Source organism: Cervus elaphus, chromosome 9 (genome assembly GCF_910594005.1).
Source record: "Cervus elaphus chromosome 9, mCerEla1.1, whole genome shotgun sequence".
NCBI lineage: Eukaryota > Metazoa > Chordata > Mammalia > Artiodactyla > Cervidae > Cervus > Cervus elaphus.
Genome location: NC_057823.1, coordinates 53,334,735 through 53,361,274, shown reverse-complemented (window position 1 = coordinate 53,361,274; position 26,540 = coordinate 53,334,735). Strand labels below are relative to the sequence as shown.

Here is a 26,540-nt window from a genome sequence, read left to right as displayed (position 1 = left end):
TCCCTCCTCCAGGGGATCTTCCTGACCCAGGGATTGAACCCTCCACTAGTGCCTCCTGGGAAGCCCCTCTAGGTGAATACTTACTTCTAAAAACAGTCATTTATAACCTTAATCCACAGAGCAGGAAAATAAAGTACACATAACTTTAAAACATACATAATGGTTCCAGTACAACAGAAAATGCTAGGTCTGCTTAACTCTGGATGCACAGCCTGCTAGCACAGCAGTTACTTTCTCACTCACAGTTTTACTTCCCTGGAGCCCAGAGTTTTGACCCTGCAAGGCCAGAAAGGAACCGGTGTTGCTTATGTGCCAAGGAACTAACATTCTTCTTCAATTTTTGCAATTTTGGAGATTTTTTTGCATTTGTCAAGTTCAAATCCTTGAAAGCCAAAAAGTTGCATAATTTTTAGGCTAGCATATTTAAAACACTTCAGAGGAATTCTCTTGACCTTTGATTTTTGAAATCATGCTTTTAGATTAAAATACTCAAAATATTATCATATGAATAAGCCAAATTTATATTCGTACTATAATATGCACAAGAACATGGAGCCAGGTGAAATTTACAAAAGTCACATTTGAAGACATCTGTAAATCCCCATAGTTCAGCTAAACCTCTGGCTTGCTGGTGGTAATTTTTCCTCAAACATTTGCAAACTGACATCAACGTGACCTCTCACTGAGAGCAAAACTTGGTGGCCAACCAAGGCAAGTAGCGAGAACCGACTCTGCTATTCTGTCAAACAGACAGCATGCCAATAGACAATTTATAACATGCCAGCCTGTGTCCCTGCCGAGTGTTCTGAGTTAGACCAGATGCCCGTGTGCAGGCTCACTCCTGGGTCAGTACAAAGGGTAGGCCAATGACATTCAAGCTACAGTAAACAGATTTCTTCAACAATCAGAATATGTGCAAGATAGAGACAGAGAGGAGCTCAGCCATAATTCCATCTGGCTTAGCTGATCTGTAGAAAAGGGGAGGAAGGGGGTAATGTGAATAAATTATTGTATTCTTAGACCAAAGAAACCTTTGCTCAGAACAGCCCTATAAGCAAAACAGAAATGGCAAAACAAAACAGCCCCACCCATTCAAAAGTGACCATATGAGGATGAGACATTGAAATGGAAGCTCAGACACAATTTCTTTGCCTATTTTGACCACTGTGCAGTTTTTAATGAATTCACTACAATGGCACTTTACACAAAGTGTACATTCTGATCCAGGGCACAGTCAGTCACCAGCTAGAAGAGTCAGTCCTGTGGGTAATAAATTAGGTGCCACTGAAAGGAGGGTTACTTTCCAGGTTACTACATCTGGAATTAGAGTGAATATGTACACATAGCAGCAAAAATAACTGAAGATTTGGTGACTCCAAATGGCTTTAAAATAAGTGAAAGTGAATGTAAATATACCTCGTTTCTGCTACTCTCTTGTGATTTCTACATCTTGGGCCAACTAGTCCCAGTGAGGCCCAGTTGGACAATTCTGCCCAGAGCACTCAATGTGACTCATCCGCATTCACAGGACCACAGGTGCACAGAATCCACCATAAGCTTTGTGTTTTTTTTCTTGGTGATTCTGAAGAGGGTGCCAACCACATTCAATATGAGGTTTTCAGATCTCCCCAAAGAAAACTTCTGCCCCATTGTTAAACAGTTACTCCAAAAACCTCACTGCACAAGTGGCTCATGAAATAAACTCATTGGGGGATAAAATCTACTGAAAGATTAGTCTGGTGTTAAATACTGATATTTAATAAGCAACAAGAGAAACCAGAGAAAGAATGAAGATAAAAGATCTGTTGAACAGGTTTTGTCAATGGTAAAACAAATAAAAATATGCTAGTTTGGTAGTAACATTTTTTACTCACTGATCCTCCCATTGGTGACCTACTTTTATGCAAAGAATTCCTCTTTTTCCAGAGCAGTTTATTGACACTACTAGGTGAATCAGCAGTGCCTAAATGCCTGAGTATCCCATATCAACAGGAATATAAGCAATGAGATTTCTATCTATAACATTTCAAAAGGCACAGTCTTTGGAGTTAGACAGATATGACTTAAAATACCACTAGTAGAGTAACTGTGTATGTTACTTAACCTCTCTGATCTTGTTTCCTCACATGCTAGATGTTGATAAGTATTTGTTTAATGTATGACTTACAGGTAATGAAACCATACATATATTGCAGTGCAGAATATTTTTATATATAGCTGGGTGGTCAGTGAGCACAAATGCCTTATTCATCTTTTCCAGTCTCCAACTAATTTTAGGCACATGGAATTAATTGCACCCCAGGACTCTCCTGCCATCTGAAAGGACTGGGTAGAGAAGACAGAAAGCCTAATGTGAGAATTTAACAGGATGATCTAGCGGTGATGACTTTCAGAGTTGAATGGTTTCTGTCCCCATTTTGCCATGCTATGACAACATGACTCACTCTCTCTGTGTAACCGCAAGTATTCCAGGAGCTGCAGATAGGCACTGAATTTCCAAAAGCGTCTGGCAAAAATTTGCCATTATTAAAATCAAGCACTCTCCTGGCAAAATCCCACAGAAGTAAGCACTTTTCTGACACAATTTTCTCCCTAGATTAAAGGTTTGTGAAGCAAAGCACATATTAACACACAGGTCAGTGTGAGACAGAAATAGTTCACATATCAAATTGTCCCAAGCTTTGAGTCAGGAGAGGGAGGGTAAGAGTTCACTCCCCTCGCTTCTGGCTCACAGCTGGTAGCAAAGCTCGCCTGCCCTGCTCTCTATAGAGAGGCTCATGAGGACTTCTCAGGAATTTGTTCAGCAAATGTCTACAGCATCCTTATTTAAAATTAAGCCCTTCTGCTGCTGCTGCTAATTCTCTTCAATCGAGTCCGACTCTGTGCAACCCCAAAGACAGCAGCCCACCAGGCTCCCCTACATGCTGCCAAAAGCTATGAATTCCAAAAGAATTCTGGAAACTCCTTGATTCCCCAGCCCCTGTTCTTAATCTGCAATCTGCCTCTGGTGACTGCTCAGCATTGACTAACACCAGGCTCTTCAGATAAATCTACCTTCAATGTACATGGAAATTCTCTCAATCCATCTCTGTTCTACTCTATGCTTATGCATTAATTTCCTGAAGATGAGCATGAATTTAGAATGTGAAACTATGGACAATAATAAAAAGACAGCAATATGTCAACGAAAACACATCACAAAAATATGGGAGGGACAAATACTATTAATTCATTTTGCAGTACCTCTGAAAGTAGTTGTTTGGGAAGAAACAATTTATCACTATTTATGAGATAAAATTTTAACTTCTGAAATTCCATTTAAAGTATCACAGAAAATGCATGTGGAGACAAACACACGACACAAAACACATGCGCTATCCAACATACACATCCTGCATGTAATGAGCAAACAAGTCTTACGCCTACTTAAAACCTAAAACCAGTGTGTCTACTAACACCTGTCCTTCGTGTATGATAAGTCCCACTTTCCAAGGCTTTTGTAGCTAGATTCAGAAAATGAACATGTGCTATGGAACATACTGAAGTATTATTTAAAGTATTATCATTTAAGTTAAAGACAGGAGGGCCTTGAAGAGGCTGCTTCACATCTCATCAAAACATTAGAAACTGTTAAGAGGGAATCAGACCACACTTACTCTAAATGCAGGGAAATCCTCCTACAATGAGTTCACACAATGCCAAGAAAGGTGACTAAGGGCAGAATTCTTCCCCCCTTTCTTTCTCCCCAACCCCAGCTTGTTCCAGGCTTCACCATACCCTCACATCCCTAGTCCACTCATTCTAACATCTTCATGGTCCAACCAGACAAATTGGTTCCCGGCCTTACTATCATTCATATCCTCTGACAGCCCCTACAGAAGAGTTACCACAGCAAAGAGCCAAAACAAACTTTGTCTTCAGGGGAGAGGGTCCACATTCTATGGTCTTATCAACTCTGATAAGAGTTTCTAGCAGATCTTATCACATTAGTACAATGCAAAACTAATATTAGAAATATTAATTGGATTAACTAATATGAACTAATATCCAGAAATATTAACTAGATACTTTACACTGTAGATAGTCCAAGGTATAAACAGTATGGAAAGCATACAGAGGTGACCACCATAACCCTGAAGTCTAAGAACTTCAAAAAAACAACACTCCTCAAGGGTTTCAAAAGAGAACTTGCCCTGTAGATGACATGGCACAAGCCCTTCCTCCTTGAGTCTCATAACATCACCCCCTATAGCACCATCTTATTCTCAGGCCTATCCTATTTCTCTACAAAGCTGTGCTTGAACACCACACACTTAAGACAAACCCTCATTTCTCAGACAATTTTATAGTCAAGTCTTCACATATCTGAAAAGAAATGGGAAACTAAAAGAATTCTCTAGTGCTATTTTTCTAGAGAGGAAAACACATTAGATTATAACCCAGTCACAGGTACTACACATATTCAGTTTACCAGATAACCCTCGTCATTGTTAATAACTCAATAAAGCCAACCACATGATAGTGGTGGAGGGGGGTGAAAAATGCAAGACTTTGTGGAAGACCCCTTGACTACCATCTCACCTCATTTTGAGAAACAGCTTCATTTTTGAGAATAACCAGGTTCCCAGCACTCTGCCCACTTTGGCCCGTGAGGTGCCTGCTGTCACCTGCCGCTGCCTGGGCTCCCCCAGGTCCCCGTCCTGTCTGTGCCCCTGTGTTGTAAAACATGAAGGTGTCGCTCCCTGAGCCTGCTGTCAGACAGGCCTTGTAGCAGTAGGTCTTGGTGAGGGAGCCGTTCCCTCGCACTTCGATGAAGTGAGGCTGCACTTTGAGGCCGGGAGGTATCCTGGCATCAATGTTGTTATTGGCCTGCTTGTAGAGTTCTGCAGGGCACCGCTCCCTCACTCCACAGAAGCCTCCACAGCACGTGGTGCCGTAAGCTGTGTAGCGGTAGCACTTGATGATGCTCAAAACAATGATTGTCAAAAGAAATATAAAAGACACTGTGCTTAGTGCTATTATGAGATAAAGTGTAATTTCAGAGTATGTCCGAGGACTTTTCACATGTCTCTGAGTGTCAGGGAGGATTCTGGAAACCCTATCCACCACGGCTACTGTAATGGCCACAGAGGCTGACAGCGATGGCTCTCCATTATCTCGGACCACCACGGTCAGGTTGAAAGTGGTTCCAGTCTCATCTCCCATCTTCCTGGTAGTCCTAATTTCTCCTGTGTGGAGCTCTACTTTAAAGAGGTCCAGGTCAGAAATCTGGGACAGATGGTAAAAGAGCCAAGCATTTTGCCCAGAATCTGAGTCCATGGCTATGACTTTAGTGACCAGGTAGCCAGCAGGGGCAGTTCGAGGCACCATTTCAATGGCTACTGATGAATTGGTTGAGGTAGGGTACAGGATGTGAGGGGCGTGGTCGTTCACGTCCACTACATACACATTGACGGTCACAGTGCTGCTCAGTGGTGGGCTCCCATTGTCCCGGGCCTCCACAATCACAAAAAACTCCCGAAACTTCTCATAATCAAAGGAGTTGACAGCATAAAGGCTACCACTGGCACTGTTAATGGAGACATAGGAGGTGACTGGCAGCCCTTGAACCTCCCTCTCCAGGAGGGAGTAGGCCACCTCCGCATTCTCCTTTTCATCTGGGTCCGTCGCTTGCACAGTGCAGAGCAACACCCCTGGCAAATTGTTCTCCTCGATGTAGATGGAGTAGGAGTCCTTTGGGAAGCTGGGGGGGTTGTCATTGATGTCAGATATCTCCACCTGCAGTGTCCGCTGGGACGTGAGCTGTGGCACTCCCCCATCAGTGGCAGTCACTGTGATGTTGTAGGCAGCCACCCGCTCCCGGTCCAGGGGTCCACTCACCACCAGTGTGTAGGAGTTTCCAAAACCATTCAGTCGGAAAGGCAGTGCGGCCTCCAGGCCCAGGCTCACCTTCCGGTTGGGACCCGAGTCTTGGTCATTGACACTGAGAAGGGCCACAACAGTGTTGGGGGCAGCGTCCTCGGGCACCGGGCTGTACAGGTCCGTGAGCACCACCTCTGGTGCGTTATCATTCACGTCCACGATATCCACCAGCACCTTGCAGTGACCCACCATGGGCACCGGACCCCGGTCAGTTGCCTGCACGTAGATCTGGTAGGAGGAGGCCTCCTCGTAATCCAGCGCTCCGCTGACCCGCACTTCCCCCGTGCTGGCGTCGATGCTGAAGAGCTGTCTCTCCCGGTCCGACGTGTAGCTGCTCAAGGAGTACGTGAGCTCGCCATTGGAGCCCTCATCCGGGTCGGAGGCATTCAGCTTCACTACCAGCGTGCCTGGGGGCGAATCCTCTCGAAGGTGGACGCGGTAAGTGGACTGGTCGAAGGCGGGAGAATTGTCGTTAGTGTCCAGGACTCGCACCGAGATCTGCGCCGTGCCGGAGCGGGCTGGGCTGCCCCCGTCCACAGCTGTGAGAACCAGGTGGTGCAAGACTGCTTGCTCGCGGTCTAGGCCCTTCCGCAGCAGCAGCTCCAGCACCTTACTGTTCTCTTGCAGGGGTTTCAGGTCCAGCTCGAAGTGCTCGTTGGGGCTGAGCTCGTAGGTCTGCACCGAGTTGGTGCCCACGTCGGGGTCCTGCGCGCTCTCTATGTGAAAGCGCGCTCCAGGGGCCACCGATTCGCTTACCTGCAGCTGGTAGTCGGGCCGCGGGAAGCGAGGCGAGTTGTCGTTGATGTCCAATACCTCCACCTCTACGGCGCTCACCGCCACCGGGCTGTGCGCCAGCACTTCCAGGCTGAGCAGGCAGCGAGGCCGCTGCTCGCACAGCGCCTCCCGGTCAATGCGCTCGTTGACGAAGAGCGCTCCATTGGTCAGGTCCAGCTCCAGGTAGCGCGGGCTGGGCGCACCCAGGTGGTGGATGCGCAGGCAGCCCGGCCCCAAGCGCCGCAGCTCCAACCCCAGCGCACGAGCCACGTTACCCACAGGCGCGCCGGGTGCCTGCTCCTCCGGCACCGAGTATCGCAGCTGGGAGGCCGCTGGGCTCGGCAGCAGCAGGAGAAGCTGCAGCAGCGGCAGCCAGGACATGGGCGGCTGGAGTCGCGGACGCACTGTCGCCCCGGGTCTGGTGCCCGCCAGCTCCATAGCCACCGGCCACGGCGGAGGCAGCCGGGCAGGGCCGGAGGCAGCAGCTTCCCCAGCCTTGCTCCACGCCCCGGCCGCGCCTCCGCCTCCGCTCGTGCCGCCCAGCGCCCGCTCCCCCACACCTCACGTGCCAGCAAACGCTAGCAAATGCCGGGGGCCGCTCCCCTCGTGGGCCCTTCGGAGGGCTCCTGGCCCCGCCGCCAGCCCTGGCTCCCCATATCCCAGCTCATCCGCTCGCCGCCGAGTCGCTCTGCCCGGCTTCGCTTCCTTGCCGCCGCCGCCGCCGCTGGTCCAGGGGGAGGGAAGAGGAAGCAGAAGGGGAGGGGGAGGAGTGCTCCGCAAGTCCGGCTCCGATTCCGCACCGAGGTGGCGGGCGACGACCGACCCGGTCAGCCCAGTCGCTCCAACCACTCCAGCCCCAGCTCCTCTACCCCGGACCCGCCGGATCCCGGCGGACCGCGGGAACACGGCCACTCCCTTTCTCCCTGCCCCCACTGTTCTGTTCAGCCCGTCTCCACGGTCCCTCGGCTGCTGCACGGGTCTTGTAAGCAGATTCTAGGAAAAGCTGCTAAGTCTCTAGGACTCGAGCTATCAGCTCCCAAGAAAAGATTTCCAAGCGCAATTCAAGAAAATACACCGAGGGCCTCAGCTAAGTACGGGTATCTGGGCGGCGGCTTCACGTTCAAAGAAACAAACGCGAGAGACGCACTCTGGAGGATGACGGGGATTATTTCTCTGACCCCAGCATTTTCCCTGAATACTAAATACTGCAGAAAGTGTTCAACTTCTAGAGCAGAGGGAAGGGGTGGCAAGTGCTGTCCTCTTTCGCGGAGCAGACCTAAAACTAGCATCCTGGGATCCAACACTCGATTCTGCTCCTAGCCGAATGGCCTTTGCTTTCAGTGTGTGCCTTGGCAAGTAACCAATATTTCAGGTTTTGAAATTATTTTTAAAAATTGGTTCCATGAAGCTGCAGGCTAAGCTCTTACTTTAACACTTTTGATCATAGTGGGGAGAATCTGGTAAAATTTTAAAGAGATTCTTCCTTCAAGCTTTTCCTCATTGTACTTCAAATCTTTTTCATTTATCACCTAAAACATTTTCTTTGTTCTTTCAAGTGATTTAATTTTTTTTCTTTAATGGATGACAATGTCAAGAGCCTGCAAAACCATTACATCAAGATTGTTACTCTTGATTTCCCAAGCCTGTCCAGAAGTTGGGATCCATTAATGCTTTGCAGTGAAAAGTCTGCTGTTATTAAGCAAAATGTGGGAGGCTAGGATTTATCTTACACTACCAGGCAGCAATTTCAATGGCTGCAGCTCATATTCCATAAATATGAGGCTCCTCTACACCTGCTGGTCTCTGCAGGTGTAATACACCCCTTGTATTGCTGCACAGGCAACAAAAGGATAACCAGTTGCCTTCAGTGAACAGGAAGGCAGAAGGGTCAGAGGAAGCCTTTCTGTGCTGTGTCATTGCCTCTGCTTCTCTGTTCTGAGCATCCACGTTCCCCAGTTCTTCTCATCTATTCTACAAGAGTTTAAAAACAATGCCCCACTTAAAAAAAAAAAAAAAAAAAAAGGACTCACTCCATCTCTTCTTTTAGCATCCTCTCACCCCTTGATCTTCTGCTGTGGGTCATTTCCTAGCTATGAACTGCAACAAAACTAGAACAAGACCTGACATTGGACATGCTTCGCTCCTTCAGGGGGTGAAGGGGCCAAGGCACCCAGGTTTCAAAGGCCTGGACTAGGGCATCTCTTCCTCCCACACACCAAGTGCACCCTCTGACAACTCTACAACCTAACTCATTTTATTCCAGAGAAGCTCCCAGCTTCCTTCTATCTCTTCCTTCTGTGTCTTCTATGTGCTGCTGCTTCTTTGCCCTCTTCGTTCCCTCAAGGGTGCAGAGAGGGAAGCAATTTCCATCACATTCTATTTCTATCTCCTTTCCTAGGCCTCTGGCTTCTCCCTCTGTCAGCTTCCTTCCAAAATGTCCCTATAGTAACTCTGTCTCTGTTTGCTGTGGTAATTTGATCTCAGAAAGCCTTAAACTCTCAAGTGCATGAATTGTAGGTCTGGCCTATGTCTTCACTCATTACTTATTTCTGAAAATAAATGGCTTATAAGTGGAATCAAGTTATAAGTTGTCAGGAAGAATGACCTTTTCTTCCCTCATCTCCTCCCAGGCTTTCATAGTCACTGCCACCTCTGCCCACAACTCGGAAACCTGGTCACTAGGCATTGACCATGCATGAACCTGTGCCCCTGACAAGATCGCAGGCTCTTAAGGAAGAGATGAAAATGACAGAGGCTTGGTAATGTTTTTAATGGAAGCCCCCAAGTGTCAACTCAGGAGAAAAATCAGGGCTCTTCTCTTAGTAATCTTGTCATCTTCCAGCAAGGACATTTGCCAGGTTGTCCATCTTGATGTGTCAGGATCATAAGCTTCAACTAGTGCTTACTCCCTCAATGGCTGAGAAGGCAAACAGCACCAGTGCAAATCAGCCACCTTTTCAAAGATGTACTAAAGAGACGGTGTACTCTGTATTTGGCACTCCAATGATTTAGTTCCTCATATATTGTACATGTCTCATGCCAACCTTACTAGTTGGTGGAATGGGATTGTTTAGACTGCTGGTAGGTGCCCTGTCCATGAATATTAGTACTAATGCCTCGGCCACACCACTATGCACTCCTTCCTTTCCTCAGACCTTCCAGAAGCTCTACAGAAAAGCAGAGTAGCACAGTGATTAGTAAGACAGATTTTGAAGTCAGTCACACCCCTGCCAATGACTAACCATGTGGCCTTGGTCATGTTATATAACTTGAAACTTTAGCTTACTCATTATAATTGGGGAAGACAATTTTAAGTAAACTCATAGAATCATTATAATTACATGAAATGATGTATATAAAACAATCTTAGGGAGATTAAAGAGGTACAAACTTCCTCTTATAAAATAAGTCACAGGTATGAAACGTACAGGATGGGAATATAGTCAGTAATAATGTGATATCTCTGTATAGTGACAAATGCTAACTAGACTTATTGTGGTGATCATTTTGTAACACACAGAAATATTGAATCACTATGTTGTACACCAGAAATTAACATAGTGCTGTAGGTCAATTATACTTCACAAACACACAAACTCATAGAAGAAGAAATCAGATTTATGGTTACCAGAGGTGACGGGGTAGGAGAGGGGGAGTTAGATGAAACCAGTTAGAAGATGGGCTTCATACAAACTGCCAGTTATAAGTACTAGGGATATAATGTACAAGATGATAAATAATATAATTGATACTGCTATATATTATATATGAAAGCTGTTAAGAGAATAAATCCTAAGAGTTCTCATCACGAGGAAAGAAATTTTCTTTTTCTTTCATTTTCTATCTATATGAGAAAATGGATGTTCATTAAACATTGTAGTAATTATTTCATGATGTATGTAACTTAAATCATCATGCTGTATACCTTAAAGTTATACAATGCTGTATTCAGTTATATCTCAATAAAACTGGAAAGAGAAAAACAACCTACATAGTAATTGACAAATATTATTACTATCAAAATGCAACAACTTCTTATCATCAGATAACCTCCTTAGTTGCAATCTGTATATAGCATGGCCCTTTAAAGTATCAAACAAAGATTAGCACCTGTAACTATGCCAGACAGGAAGTCAGTGATTATGGGGAAGATGAATGTGTACCAAAGTTAAACTTATCCTATATTTTGAAAACAAAAACCAGTCCTTTTCTATATCACCAAAGAAAAGGGACTTGCATCATGAGAATTCCTTTAAGGGATTTGTTCCCTCACAAGAGATTCACCTTTTTTAAGAAATGTGAAAATACGTTAGCAACACAGTGCAGAACTATTGCCAAACATGCTGTAATCTCTAACGCCCAGTGTAGTGATTGGCACAGAGGTACTTAATAATGTTTCTTGAACAGAACTAAATTTACAACTTCACTGTATAATTATCTCAAATAAAAATAGCTTCATCTTTTCTCTCCCCCTTTCCAAATCTTATCTATATTTTAAGATCCATCTTAAAACCTACCTAATCCACGAAACATTGTCTATTCTAAACATAAGGTCTTTTTATCTCTTTCACAGTATACATCTCTCTAAATGCTGACATTCAGAATTCTAAATGTATCATGTTTTAATTCATCCAAATGCTTCAATATTATTTCTTTATCTTAATTATAACCAACCTACAAGCAGAAGCCATGTTGTATGTGTCTGTATATTCTTTACAGTGTAGTAAACCTCTCAATAAATAAGTGATGGGTGTTTCTGCTTCTTCAGATCCTTTTTTAGCAGATATAATAAGAGCTACTATTTCCCTCTTTTTTTCCCAGATCTCATGGTGAGAGGGTTCAACAGTCCACAATGATCTAACTTCCTTTAAAATCTGAAATTCAAGATATTTCAAACCTGGAACTAATTCTAAAGTTGCTGAACTCTTTAAGAAAGGATTTGCTCAGAATTATTATATTATCACTCTTTGTACTTTATAATTATAAATTATAAAATAAAGATATTCCCTGCTCATAACTAACAAAGAAAGTAACATGATATGAGAAGCACCACACACACAAAAAAAACATGAGTTTACCCCCATGTTAGCCAAAAACTCTGAAATAGTCTCCCTTAACTATATCCCTTAATTGTATCTGTAAAATGCATCTATCATGAGGTCATTGGACCTCAGAACACAACCCAATCAGAACACAACCCAGTTAAGGAGCAAACCAATCAGAACACAACCCAGTTAAGCCTCTGAGAAAATACTGGTGCTCAGTGAACTCTCCTAATTCACATAAATTTTCCTTTCTTTATTATTAGTGTCATTACAAATCATTTTACTTTGGGGAACCAAACAATGTAGAGTCTTTTGACCACAGGGTGTCCTCATTAGTTGGATCAGGCTTTGGGCTAACCATTATGGGAATATCTGTCAAATAGGGAAGGTTATAATTTTCAGTTTTAAGGTGTGCATTTACGTTGTTCCACCAACTGAGCACATGACATGTAATTTAAAAACAGAGACAAATGAACATCCCAATGTTTAGTGTAGCCCAAAATAGTTTAAAAGTTCCATCTTGTTATAAAAGAACTGCACTTCTGATCTTTATACATCTTGAAAAGGAAAATGTTTACAAATATCATTATAGCATTCTTTACAGGTACAGCATCCAGTTGTTGGAAAGATAAAAAAAGATTTTTCATTTAACATGATGGTTGAATTTTTTCCACAGTCCCTTTCCTCCAGAAGGAATGCATTAGCTTTTAGGGAAAGATCCTTTAAGTCTTTAGTTCTAAGAAATTAATACAATGTTGATTCGAGACTGAGGCATCTGAAAATTGCTTAGAATAAACAAAGGAACCCAAACTATCTTTGGGTAAATAATAGAAAGGGAGAAATACACTAAGGGCTTGGGGGCAAATAGTGTAATATAACAGATAAAATAAAACTATTCAATTATTAGAGAGCTTTGCTTCTCTATCACTATTTTCAATTGAGATGGCCTACCAAAAATCACGGAATGTTAAAGGTTGAGAGAAATGTAGAAAGTATCTCACCCAAATTCTTTATTTTTCATTGAGCAAAATGTTTAAGTGGAACTTGAACCTCAAGATCAGTGAGGAGATAGGAAACATAAAAGTGCTATAAGTAAGACAAGTAATAAATGATCTTCCAGAGTACTAGAGGAACTTACAGATATGCCTAGAGTACCAAATTTCCTATTTTTAAAAAGTACCATTGAGTCTGATATAAATTCCTTCAAAACTATTGTTACCTAAGTAACTGCTTTTGAGCACTTAGAGACAAAGGCATTCATACTAGGGACCACTTTGGCTTAACTGAAAACTAGTAACATCAAACCAACCACATAAACTTTAAAAAAAATTCCACATGGGCATTTTAGATTATCAAGTTGCTAGAATAATTGACAAGAAAAATGCTACAGGCACGGTCTATTTGGAATTCATGAAGACATTAAATAAACTCCCCCAGTATATCCTTACAGACAAAAGGAAGGAAGGAAGGCTATGGACAGTATAATTAGATGATTTCATAATTATTTGGATAACAGTGACAAAAAGTGTTTATTAATGGAATGTTTCAGCCTGAAAGGAGAATTCTTGTAGGTGACTGCAAAGATTCACCATTGGTCTTAGCAGTTAGTTATTCAACATTTTATCAATGACTCAAAGCAAGGAAGCATCAGTTGTCCAGTCCAATCCAGCAACAAGTTGAGCTTTCTGGAATGAGAATACCAACTTCCTGGAGTAAGCCATGTTTCTAATCACTAAAATTAGAACCAATATTCTATTTGAGACTCAATGCATGCCAGAAATTGGTAAGTTTGTATTTAAGTTAATTCCTGGCTTCCGGTATTGCCATTAAAACCTGTTCCAAGTTTCCATTCATCACTCGAAGCCTTTTACTTTAATAGAAAAACTTGTTTGGCCCTGTTTCTCCTCTTCAATTCTTGGGATTTTAGCCATAGAATAAAATAAGATGGTAATTTGGCACTAAAAAAATACCCTTGTTTCCAAGTGGGTTTTAGCCAAAGCAGTCATCGATTTGTACACATTTTTTTTATAATTTCAAAAAATGTAGATATTGGTGAGGTACCTGGAATTAGAACTGTCTTCCAGGATTGACCTAAGCTTGGTCTAAATGAAGGTCACAGTGTCTTCTTTCTATACCCATTGTGTTTGAGGCTTGGAGGAAACAAACATACACCTCCACCTAAAAAGGATGAATTCTCAAAAGTATCTGTTCATATATACAGAGCGTCAAGTAATTATTGGCTTTTTGGTTCCTCCTTGCCATGTTGATGCCTTAGCACTACGTTTACATATTGTTTCTATACATATTATTTAATTTAATGCTCACAAGAGCACATTTCCCAGTCAGGTTGATACTGATGAAAAAACTAGATACCCAAAAGGTGAAGGAATTTAACAGAATCTTCAGGAAGCTCTTTTCCATGCTCTTTTTTCTTGAACTAGAAATACCACCTCTGGCCACTACACGTGCACTCTTAATTAAGAATTATGTTACTGCCTCCAGCAAAAATTTCCAAGTATTTTCTATGAGCTCCTATCCAATTCCTATTACAACTATAATTTTTTTATCTTTTAGAGACTTCAGTTGGAATATATACGTATATTTATATACACACACACATGTGTGTGCACGCTAAGTTGCTTTAGTCGTCTCCGACTCTGTGCAACCCCATGGACTGTAGCCCGCCAGGCTCCTCTGTCCATGGGATTCTCCAGGCAAGAACACTGGAGTGGGTTGTCATGCCCTCCTCCAGGGGATCTTCCCCACCCAGGGATCAAACCTGTGTCTCTTATGTCTCCTGCATTGGCAGACAGGTTATTTACCACTCGTGCCACCCGGGAGGCACACACACACACACACACACACACACACACACACACACACACACACACACACACAGTGGCTGACCTTAGCAAAACTGCAATACAAAACAGATTCGTGTTTCATTTCTTCTTCCAGTACCATCTTCCCACCTACAATATTGTGCCTAAGTAATTGGGTTTTACAAATGAGCCTCTTTTTTGGCCATACTACATGGTTTGCAGGATCTCATCTACAATATTCTGCCTAAGTATGGGGTTTTACAAATAAATTGGCTTAGGGATCTTAGTTCCCTGACCAGGGGATGAACCTGGGCCCCCTGAAATGGAAGCACAGCATCCTAACCACTGGACCCCCAGGGAATTCCCACACTTTTCTAATATCTCATTCATGTATGTGTTGTGATGGATATTGTTACATAAATTCTTCAACAGTTATGTGTACATTATAAGGTGGGTAAAATATAAATTCTCTAAATTAGCCAAGTTAAGATGTACCATGTATCCTGTGATTATGAAAAGATCTTTAAGGTATTTTGATGAGCAATTACTGTTATCTAAAACTTTTATCAAAGTTAGAAACCTCTTAGAGTTACAAGAGACTTATAGATTCTTCATTTTTGTGGTATCCTCAGAACTTTTTACAATGCATCTTTTAGGTAGTAAGATTCTAGGATTAAAGTCTACTAGCAAATATAGACCCAACTCCACTTGAAGGTTTTTAATCATATCATATGCTTAGGTCATGTACCCAGGGAGGGTCCTCTTGTAATAATCCTGCTTAATGTAAAACCAGACTCTTAAGATTCAAGATCTGGCTCTACTGTTTATTATGTGTCCTTGGGAAAGGCTTTTGCATGCTCTCTCTCTTTCTCTCTGTAGATCTCAGCTTAGTGAAATAGGGGAAAACAGTACTTACTACTAACAGTTTCTGCTAGGCATTTATTGAGATAAAGCATGTAAAATTTCCATTGTATGCATTTTCAATGATTATTAGCCAGAAAAAAGAGAGCACAGCATAGGGATAGAAGACTCATAAAATTATCAAAATAACTTGAGGAGAAAGGAGGGATGAGTGAAAAGAGCAAAACCCCAAGTTTCTGCATTCATTTTTTGCATTCTTGACTGATGGAATTGAGAAGAAAAATCTAGTACTAAGAAGAAAAATCTAGTACTGGTTCTATTTATATAGCATCTCTGATCTAATGGTCTCAAAGATCTTAAAATCACAGGATCCCCACCAGCTTGCCTACCCTCCATGGCCGACAAGGAAGCAGCCTTTGATGACGCAGTAGAAGAATGTGTGATCAACAAAGACTACAATAGCTTGTATTTGTTTTTAAAATTAAATTAATCCTGGATAAGAGTTGCCTTTTTTTTTTTAAGGAGTTAGTCTTTGACCACTAGTTTGATACCATCTCAATTTTGGGTGACCTGTTTCACCAGCAGGCCTGTTACTCTCCACGACTAACTGTGTAAGTGCTTATAATGGAATAAATTGCTTTTCTACATAAAAAAAGATCTTAATATCATTTAATTTATACATCTACAACCTGAAGTGGGTTGATGCCTACTTCAGCCTTCCAGCCGTGAATAGAAAAATTTGAATACACACCTACATACCAAACTTTCCAATTAGTTAACACTTTAACTTGAGACTTTTTCTTTATCTAATAATCATTGGGGGATTTTTCAATAAACTCAGTAAACCAAAGACAATAAAGTGGTAACTTTAATGAAGATATACAACTGAAGCACAGAATGGTTTGATAATTTACTAGAAATAAGAGTTGGTTTCAAGCAGATCTAGAGGGGGAAAAAATCTCCCTTTCTCCCTTTCCAATTCAACGTTACATCTATTATAACAGAACTGTCACCCTAAGATATTCAATATCCTTTATAATTAAAATTTCATCATAGCCTGCCATGATTGGTTTTCTGCTATACTCTCAAGCTAGACTAGTATTCCTCTGATCCAATTATCATAAGCTCATTTGAAATCTCAACTGTATATGAAACATTTATTGGTTCATAAATCAATGTATACATAGGATATACTAGACAGATATGCCTCCTAGGATATGTAGATTTAGTGCTCCTTAAGCTAGCAGGAGTTGAAGAATAAAGAGGATTTTCAAATTACAAAAAAGTCCTTCTTTCTAAGTGTCAACAATGATGTGTTAAGAAAGTAGCTGCGACCCTGAAAAAATCAGACCATGAGTTTCCTGAGTATACATCCCTGGATGAGAAAGTAGCTATAATTCTGAGAACTTGGCAATTTTAGGTTGGGGGTAGGGACAGAAAATTAAATTATGATGGATTATTCCTTATGCTTATTCTCCCCCCAATATATTTTTTAAAAAATCATGGAGAAATTCAATAATGTTACAATACATAGCCAAAATAAATTATCAAATTTAATTCTCATTAAAGAATTTGTATATGCATCAAGGTTACTAGGTTAACATTAAAAAGCAAATGGAATAAACCCTATAGGCAAGCAGGAGCACTTTATAATCCTCCATCAATCCTCATTCATCATTTATCTTAATGGCAGAAAAGTCTGAATATCCAGATAAAAAAATTTATTTTGTTCCCTGATTTAGATGAGGTTAGTAATTCTTAAACTTTAGCATACATAAGAATTTCTCTTTAAAGTGGTACCAATACAACTAGGGAAAATGTACTTGGAAAGATTTAGGTGATTTGCTAGTTTTTACTAATTAAACATGCTATTCACCACACACATACACTTTGGACCCTAACCCTAGAGTAATATGTGATTGCACTGTATTTCCATTTATTTTTTCTCTATGCTATTTTACTATTAAGGCTCAGAATTTGTAAACAAGAAAATTGCCTACTTTAGGGTGTCAGAATCTTATTTGCAGAAATACTTCAGAGCTGAACAATCTCACTCATTCTTATTAAAAGAAAAATTCTTTTTTCTGATATAGGGAAGCTTTTCATTCATTCAACATTAACTGAAAATTTACTTTGTGACAAGAACACAACACTAAACCTCTGACGCCCTTTCCTGGTATCGCATATACAATTTTAATTTATTTATTATATTAAAGCTATATTATAATCAACTAAAGAAAACAACATCTGGGGATCACTAGCAAGTACAAGTGTATTTGTTTATCCTGCTGTAAAAAGCTTTATTGTGTATGTATGTGCTTTTTCAATAAGTGAATACAGTATGTCCATATATTTTAGGTCTTAAAAAGATATAAATTTTGGTTATATTTCCTGCATGAAATATTTTTATTTTTTTCTTGGTCTTCTATTTATTTTATTTAGGTTCAATAACATTAAAAAATACATGCTGCTCGTATAAAACTCAATTCATCCAGAAAAGGCAAAAAAAGTGAAAGTCCTTTCAAATCCCATTCTCCTGTACACTACATCATTAATAGATAATGGTATATGCCTCCAGACTTTTACATATACATAAATATGTACATTATATATACTACCCAAATGTAACCACATTCTACATACTACTGTGTTTTTTTATTTTTACTTAACATTTATGATGTCACTGCAAATAACTCTGGGGGGTTTTGTTTGTTTGTTTTGTTTTTTGGCCCTGTGGTGCTACCTGCGAAATCCCAGTTCTCTGACCCGGATTGAACCTGGGTCCTTGGCAGTGAAAGCAGAGTCCCAACCACTGGACAGCCAGGGAATTTCCCAGGTAACTCTGTCTTACTCCTGATAATGGCTGTATAATATTCAGCCATAATGAATATTTCATAATTTATGTTTACTATATGATTGAATATTTAGGTGTATTTCTGAAAGTGTGTGCATGTATGTATGTGCTTATGTGTTTATTCTGAGAGGTGCTTAGTTAAAAGTATGCACATTTAAATTTTAATCAGACATGGCAAAATACTTTCCTAAATTTCTGTGCCAATTTACAACTCACAATCAATGGTACAAGTGCCAATTCACTTACTTCTAATTTGTCTTTAAAATTCTTAGTTCATAATACAGTAAAGAAACACAGAATCATGTTCACAGCAATATTTTGTTTTCCTTAATAAAAGGTCTCATAATTATTTCATATTGCTCCTATAAATTACACCTAAATTCTCATTGAGAAAGTCAGTTTACTTCTTTGAATTTATTTCACTTAAGCTGACTTGTTTCATCATACTGTTTTTACTTATTTATTTTTATTTTTTGGTCACACTGCATGTGGAATCTTAGTTCCCCAACCAGAACCTGTGCCTTCTGCATTGGCAGTGTGAAGTCTTAACCACTAGACCACAAGGGAAGTCCCCACATCACAGTGTTTTTATGTCATTTTTACCCTATATCCAGTAGGGTTAAAAGCTGTTCCTTTAAGAATATACCTTCCTTAACCGTATAAATCCTAATTATATTGAGCTGGTTAATAGTGCTTTCAGGTCTACCATACCCTTCTACTTTTCTGTCTGTTCATTCTATTAATTTTTGAGAGCTTGATATTGAAACCCCAACTAAAAATCTTAATTTACCTACTTTAAAAATAATTATAATATATAGTGGAACTATATGTAACTTTGTTCTGTATTTTCCAAGTCTCTTGTAAATGTGTTATCATACTTTCATAATTTAAAAAATAAAGAATTTTTAAGAAAAGAAAATACATTTCTTGATATCTAACTCTCTCAAACATTCAACCTTTTATCCAGAGATAAATAAATTATTAAATTTAGTTCCTGAATTAATGTGATATTTAAGCAAAAGCTTTAAAGAAAAGGTCTGAAGCTGAATCCAGTATACCTAAACTCATAATAGGCCTTCTGAACAAACACATATAGTAACTTTCTGAGGGCTCCTGAGAGTAAAGAAGAGCAAGGAGATCTGGTGGGGAGCCAAAATTTGGAGAAAGGGTTTAGCATGGTGTAAGCTTCCTGTTTTTATTGCTTTGCTCTGAGGACAGGCCATGGTTGTGGCACAACATGAAGAAGCTAAAGCTCTGACAGATAGACCTCATTTTCTCAGGCATGAGGAATAATGAGGAGTCAGTAGCAACTACAACAATCAGAGGAGAGAAAGATCCTTAAGTGGAGAGAGCCAGATAAAGTGAATTCTTCACACATCTCTGTAGACCCCTGAACCACATATAGAAAAACAAGGCTAGAGCTAAAAGAACTAAACTTAAAATTGAACTACTGCCCATCACAAGCCAGAGAAGTTTTGTATTTTCAGTCTAATCATTTACTCTCTCCTAAAACAAAAACATGAACACCCTTCAGAAAAATGTAACACAGTACAGAATCTCCACAACACTTACAATATCCAGGATACAATTCAAAACCACTTAGCATACAAACAACTAGTAAAATGTGATGTGTTTTCAAGGGTAAAGACCACCAGGAAACCAAACCTGAGATGATGCAGGATTTGGAATTAGCAGACCATGACTTTAAGGTAGCCACTCTAACTATATTTAATAACATGAAGAACACCATGCTGGTAATGAATGAAAATAAAGAAAATCTGAGCATAGAAAATATAAAAGAGAACCAAGTGGAAATACTAGTACTAAAATATCATGTCTGAAATAAAAATTCATTGAGTAGGCTTAATAGAAGAGTGGAGATAATAGAAGCAAAAGTCAGTGAACCTGAAATTAGAGTAAGAGAAATGATCAAAACTGAAGGAGAGAGAGAAAGAATTGAAATCAAATAAACAGAGCCTCACAGACCTACAGGACAATGTAAGAATATTCTAGAATAGAATATAGGATATATAGAGGATATAGGACATATATTCCTATATGTGAGGTTATAGAAATATGACTATTAAGGACAAAAGTTAAACCCTACAATGATAAAACCAGAAAATATTCAAAGGTTTCATATGTAGGTAAAAGAAATCAGAAAGAGAGAAAACAGAGAATAGAGCCAAATATTTTTTGGCTCTATTAGGAATTAAGGACAAAAATTTTTCCAGATTTGGTGAAAGACAAAAATTTACAGGTTTAGTAAACTCAGGTAATCCCAAACAGGATAAATATGAAGAAAACTACAAGCAAGCACATCATAGTCAAATTTCTGAACCAAAGATAAGTAGAAAACCTTGAAATCAGTACACCTCACCCAAAAAAAGAGTAACAAAAACAACCATATTATAGAAAGGTAACAATGACTTAAATGATTGTAGACTTCTCATCAGAAAACACAGAGGTTAAGGACTTCCCTGGTGGCACAGTGGGTAAGAATCCACCTGCCAATGCAGGAGACACAGGTTCAATCCCTGATCTAGGAGGATTCCACATGCTGCAGAACAACTAAGCCCGTGGGCCGCAACTACAGTCAGCACTCTAGAGCGTGTGCTCTGCAAGAGTTGCTACCACAATACAAAGCCCTCGCACCGCAATGAAGAGTAGCCCCTGCTCTCCACAACTAGAGAAAGCCCATGCAAAGCAAAGACCCAGCACAGCCAAAAGTAAATATAAGGAAACAGAGGTTAAAAGACAGTGGAATAAAATCTTTAAAATGCTGAAAGAAAGAAAAAACTATCAATTCAGAACTCTTTATCAGTCAAAAATGCAATAGAAATAAATACATTTTCCAATAAAGAAAACTAAGAAAAATCATTGCAATAGATATGCATTAAAAGATGCTAAATAAACTTTTTCAGGCTGAAGTGAAAAGATACTACAGGGAAATTAGACTCTTTGGAGACAAATAACTACACTAAAAATGGTAAATGTCTGGATGAATAAAAATGACTTTTTATCTTAACATCTCTAGAGCACACAATGACTAAACAAAAATTATAACTGTATCTTGTGTCTTGGCTTAATATTGTACTAGTTTAATACAAATGAAAACTATAGTATAAGCAATGACATGAGAGAGTCATTGCTTGACATGTCATTGCAATGACATGAGCTGAACAGTTTTATATGGTTACGGGTTACTACGTTACTATGTTTTATGAAAGTGGAACACAAGTAACTCTAAGTAGACTGATAGAAGTTAAGATACATACTATAATCCTTAAAGCAACAACTAAAATATGCAAATAGATTTAACTAAAAATAGGTATATCCAAAAATTAAACAGAATTCTAAAGAATATTCAAATAATTCAAAAGAAACAAGGAAGACCAGAAGAACAAACTCAGAGTGGAAAATGAAATACAGTATATTAGAGAACACAAATTCAAACATATCAATAATCACATAAATTAACTTCAATCAAAAGATAACAGTTAAAAAAAAAAAAAAGATAACAGTTACCAAGATGGATAAAAGAACAACACCAAAACATATTCTTTGTACAAGGGCATATTTTAAATGTAAAGAAACAGAGAGTAAATGGATGAAAAGAGATATGCCAAGCACACAGTAAATATGAAACTGGAATGGCCACTTTAATATCAGATAAAATATACTTAAAAAAAAGAGTATTCAGTTCAGTTCAGTCACTCAGTCGTGTCCGACTCTTTGCGACCCCATGAACTGCAGCACGTCAGGCCTCCCTGTCCATCACCAATTCCCAGAGTTCACCCAAACTCATGTCCATTGAGTTGGTGATGCCATCCAACCATCTCATCCTCTGTCATCCCCTTCTCCTCCTGCCCTCAATCTTTCCCAGCATCAGGGTCTTTTCAAATGAGTCACTCTTCACATCAAGTGGCCAAAGTATCGGAGCCTCAGCTTCAACATCAGTCCTTCCAGTGAACACACAGGACTGATCTCCTTTAGGATGGACTGGTTGGATCTCCTTGCAGTCCAAGGGACTCTCAAGAGTCTTCTCCAACACCACAGTTCAAAAGCATCAATTCTTCTGCACTCAGCCCTCTTTATAGTCCAACTCTCACATCCATACTTGACTACTGGAAAAACCATAGCCTTGACTAGACAGACCTTTGTTGACAAAGTAATGTCTCTGCTTTTTAAATATGCTATCTAGGTTGGTCATAACTTTTCTTCCAAGGAGTAAGCGTCTTTTAATTTCATGGCTGCAGTCACCATCTGCAGTGATTTTGGAGCCCAGAAATATAGTCAGCCACTGTTTCTACTGTTTCCCCATCTATTTCCCATGAAGTGATGGGACTGGATGCCATGATCTTCGTTTTCTGAATGTTGAGCTTTAAGCCAACTTTTCAGTCTCCTCTTTCACTTTCATCAAGAGGCTTTTTAGTTCTTCTTCACTTTCTGCCATGAGGGTGGTGTCATCTGTATATCTGAGGTTATTGATATTTTTCCCGGCAATCTTGATTCCAGCTTGTGCTTCATCCAGGCCAGTGTTTCTCATGATGTACTCTGCATGTAAGTTAAATAAGCAGGGTGACAATATATTGCCTTGATGTACTCCTTTTCCTATTTGGAACCAGTCTGTTGGTTCCATGTCCAGTTCTAACTGTTGCTTCCTACCTGCATACAGGTTTTTCAAGAGGCAGGTCAGATGGTCTGGTATTCCCATCTCTTGAAGAATTTTCCACAGTTTATTGTGATCCACACAGTCAAAGGCTTTGGTGTAGTCAACAAAGCAGAAATAGATGTTTTTCCGGAGCTCTCTTGCTTTTTGAATGATCCAGCAGATGTTGGCAATTTGATCTCTGGTCCCTCTGCCATTTCTAAACACAGCTTGAACATCTGGAAGTTCATCGTTCATGTATTGCTGAAGCCTGGTTTGGAGAATTTTGAGCATTACTTTATCAGTGTGTGAGATGAGTGCAATTGTGCAGTAGTTTGAGCATTTTGGGGGATTGCCTTTCTTTGGGATTGGAATGAAAACTGACCTTTTCCAGTCCTGTGGCCACTGCTGAGTTTTACAAATTTGCTGGCAGTGCAGCACTTTCACAGCATCATCTTTTAGGATTTGAAATAGCTCAACTGGAATTCCATCACCTCCACTAGCTTTGTTTGTAACGATGCTTCCTAAGGCCCACTTGATTTCACTTTCCCGGATGTCTGGCTCTAGGTGAGTGATCACACCATCGTGATCATCTAGGTCATGAAGATCTTTTTTGTACAGTTCTTCTGTGTATTCTTGCCACCTCTTCTTAATATCTTCTGCTTCTGTTAGGTCCATACCATTTCTGTCCTTTATTGTGCCCATCTTTGCATGAAATGTTCCTTTGGTATCTCTAATTTTCCTGAAGAGATCTCTAGTCTTTCCCTTTCTATTGTTTTCTTCTATTTCTTTGCATTGATCACTGAGGAAGGCTTTCTTATCTCTCCTTGCTATTCGTTGGAAGTCTGCATTCAAATGGGTATATCGTTCCTTTTCTCCTTTGCTTTTTGCTTCTCTTCCTTTCACAGCTATTTGTAAGGCCTCCTCAGACAACCATTTTGCCTTTTTGCATTTCTTTTTCTTGGAGATGGTCTTGATCCCTGTCTCCTGTACAATGTCATGAACCTCCGTCCATAGTTCAGGCACTCTGTCTATCAGATCTAGTCCCTTAAATCTATTTCTCACTTCCACTGTATAATCATAAGGGATTTGATTTAGGTCATACCTGAATGGTCTAATGGTTTTCCCCACTTTCTTCAATTTAAGTCTGAATTTGGCAATGAGGAGTTCATAATCTGAGCAACAAAGAGATATTTCATAAAAATAGAAGGGTCAGTAAATCAGGAAGATTGTAATAATCATAAATGTGTACATATGCCTAATAGTAGAGCCTCACAATGCATGAAGCAAAAATGGACACAATTAAAGGGAGAACTATAATAATAATAAACACTTTAACACTGCTCTCACAGCAACTGATAGAACTATGCAAAAGTATCAGTGAAGACCTAAATAATTACTTATACTTATAAATCACTACACCTGACAACTGCAGAATACACATTCTTTTAAAGTACATTGGTACATTCACCAAGATAGACTGTATACTGAGACATAAAAAGAAAGTGAAATCACTCAGTCATGTCCAACTCTTTGTGACCCCATGGACTGTAGCCCATCAGGCTCCTCCATCCAGGGAATTTTCCAGGGAAGAGTACTGGAAATGGGTTGCCATTTCCTTCTCCACGGGATCTTTCCCACCCAGGGATTGAACCCGGGTCTCCCACATTGTGGTCAAATGCTTTACCATCTGAGCCACCAGGGAATAAAAATAAACCTCAAAAGACTGAAATTGGGCAGAGTATCTTCTTTGAACAAAACAATTAAATAGAAATCAAAAGTAATAAGATAGTTAGGAAAACCACAAATATTTGTAAACTTGAAGACACTCCTAAGTAATCAATGGGCAAAAGAATAAATCAGAGGGAAATTGAACATACTTTAAAAAGAGCAAAAATAAAAATATAATATATCGAAATTTGTTGAATGCAAATAAACAGTTTTTAGAGGGGACTTTGTAGCCTTAATTTTTTTCTATTAGAAGTTTAAAATTAGATATAGAATATACCTAAAGGATATAGAAAAATGCACCCAAAAATGTAAAAAGGAGCAAAGTAAACCCAAAGTCAGAGAAGAATGCAAATAATCAAGATGAGGAAATTAATAAAACAGAAAGCAGAAAAATAATAGAAAATGTATGAAAAAAGTCAAAAGCTGGCTCTTTGAAAAGATCAACAAAATTGATAAACTTCAAGCTAGACTGATCAAGAAAAAAATAGAACACAAATCATCAATATCAGGAATAAAAGGAATGCTATCACTATAGACTACACAGACATTAAAAGATGAGAGAACACTATTAATAATTTTGTGCTAACAAACATAACAAATTGGAAGAAACAGACAAATTCTTTGAAAAAGACATCTTAAGACTAACTCAAGATGAAACAAATACATGAATAGTGTTTCCATTTTTAATTTAAAAATCTATCAAAGAAATTGAGTCTTTTTATTGGGTCAGATAATAGCACAGCCTGACAAAGATATCACAACAGAAAGAATAGAAAAGAAAGAAATGAGAAAATCACATAAAGATATCTTGTACAAACACAGGTGTAAAAATAACAAAATATTAGCAAATCTAATCCAACAATATGCTTAAAGACAATAATCATGTCTAAGGTTTATCCCAGGAATGAAAGGTTGTTTCAACATTCAAAAACAATCAGTATAATTTACCATATTCGTAGGTTAAAGACGAAAACTTTATTTTCACTTCAATTGATGTGGAAAGAATATTTGACAAAATTCATAACTACTCATGATAAAATTCTGAACAATCCGAGAAAGGAATTTCCTCAATTTGATAAAGCATTTATAAAAAATCTATGACTTCCATAATACTTAATGGTGAAATATTGAATACTTATCCCCTAAAGTTGGAAATAAAGCAAGGATGCCTGCTCTTATCACTTCTATTCACTATTGTACTATAGGTCCTAGCCCTTGCTATTAAGTAATAAATAAAAATATTAAATGTAATCCTGGAAGAAAGAAGTAAGAGTCTATTTCCAGATGATACAATTAGAAAATCCTAAGGAATCTTATACAGCTCATTTCCAAACTTATAAAATTACAATATCAAAACAATTTACTACTGGTGAAAGAAAAAACATACAGATCAAAGGGAGGAAATAGAGTCCAGAATAAGGCCAACATAATATGGTCCATTGATTTTTGATAAACATGCCATGATAAGTGAAAAGAGTAGGTCTTTTCAATAAACAGTCTTTGAATGGAGAAAAATAAATCTACATTACCTCATACCATCCACAGAAATTAGCTTGAATGGCTCACAGAACTAAATCTAAAAGCTTCTAGAAGAAAACACAGAGAAAATTCTTTATCAACTTGGAATAAGCAAAAGTTTTCTAAGGAGAACATAAAAGACATAAATCATAAAACAAAAACTAATTTACCCTCATCAAAATTTAAAACTTTCATCTTTAAAGGACACTATTAAGAAAATGAATGGGTAAGACACAGAAGGGAGAGAGTATCTGCAATACATGTATCTGATATAGGACTTGTATATAAATTTTTACAATTCAGTAATAATGAGGCACACAAACCAATAAAAAATGGGAAAATAATTTTAATATACTCCTTAG

The 26,540-nt window shown here is 39.3% G+C and overlaps 2 protein-coding genes and 2 pseudogenes across 12 annotated transcripts in view; all 4 read right to left on the bottom strand.

The window, feature by feature from the left end:
- Positions 1 to 26,540, bottom strand: part of LOC122700236 (protocadherin alpha-2-like) — a 165,882-nt gene that overhangs the window by 9,905 nt on the left and 129,437 nt on the right.
- The window catches only part of LOC122700233 (protocadherin alpha-C2), a 190,562-nt gene that overhangs the window by 41,166 nt on the left and 122,856 nt on the right, over positions 1 to 26,540 (bottom strand). The window contains exon 1 of one of the 11 annotated variants that reach the window (XM_043912971.1): positions 4,582 to 7,667. The exons of 9 other annotated variants lie outside the window; for them this stretch is intronic. In XM_043912971.1, coding sequence (XP_043768906.1) covers positions 4,582 to 7,134 — 2,553 coding nt within the window. In that variant the 5' untranslated portion in view covers positions 7,135 to 7,667. Of the gene's footprint in view, positions 1 to 4,581; positions 7,668 to 26,540 lie in introns of those variants that run through there. One more of the 11 variants, XM_043912975.1, reaches the window with a different exon arrangement.
- Positions 1 to 26,540, bottom strand: part of LOC122700248 — a 127,260-nt pseudogene that overhangs the window by 9,906 nt on the left and 90,814 nt on the right.
- The window catches only part of LOC122700250, a 119,065-nt pseudogene that overhangs the window by 9,899 nt on the left and 82,626 nt on the right, over positions 1 to 26,540 (bottom strand).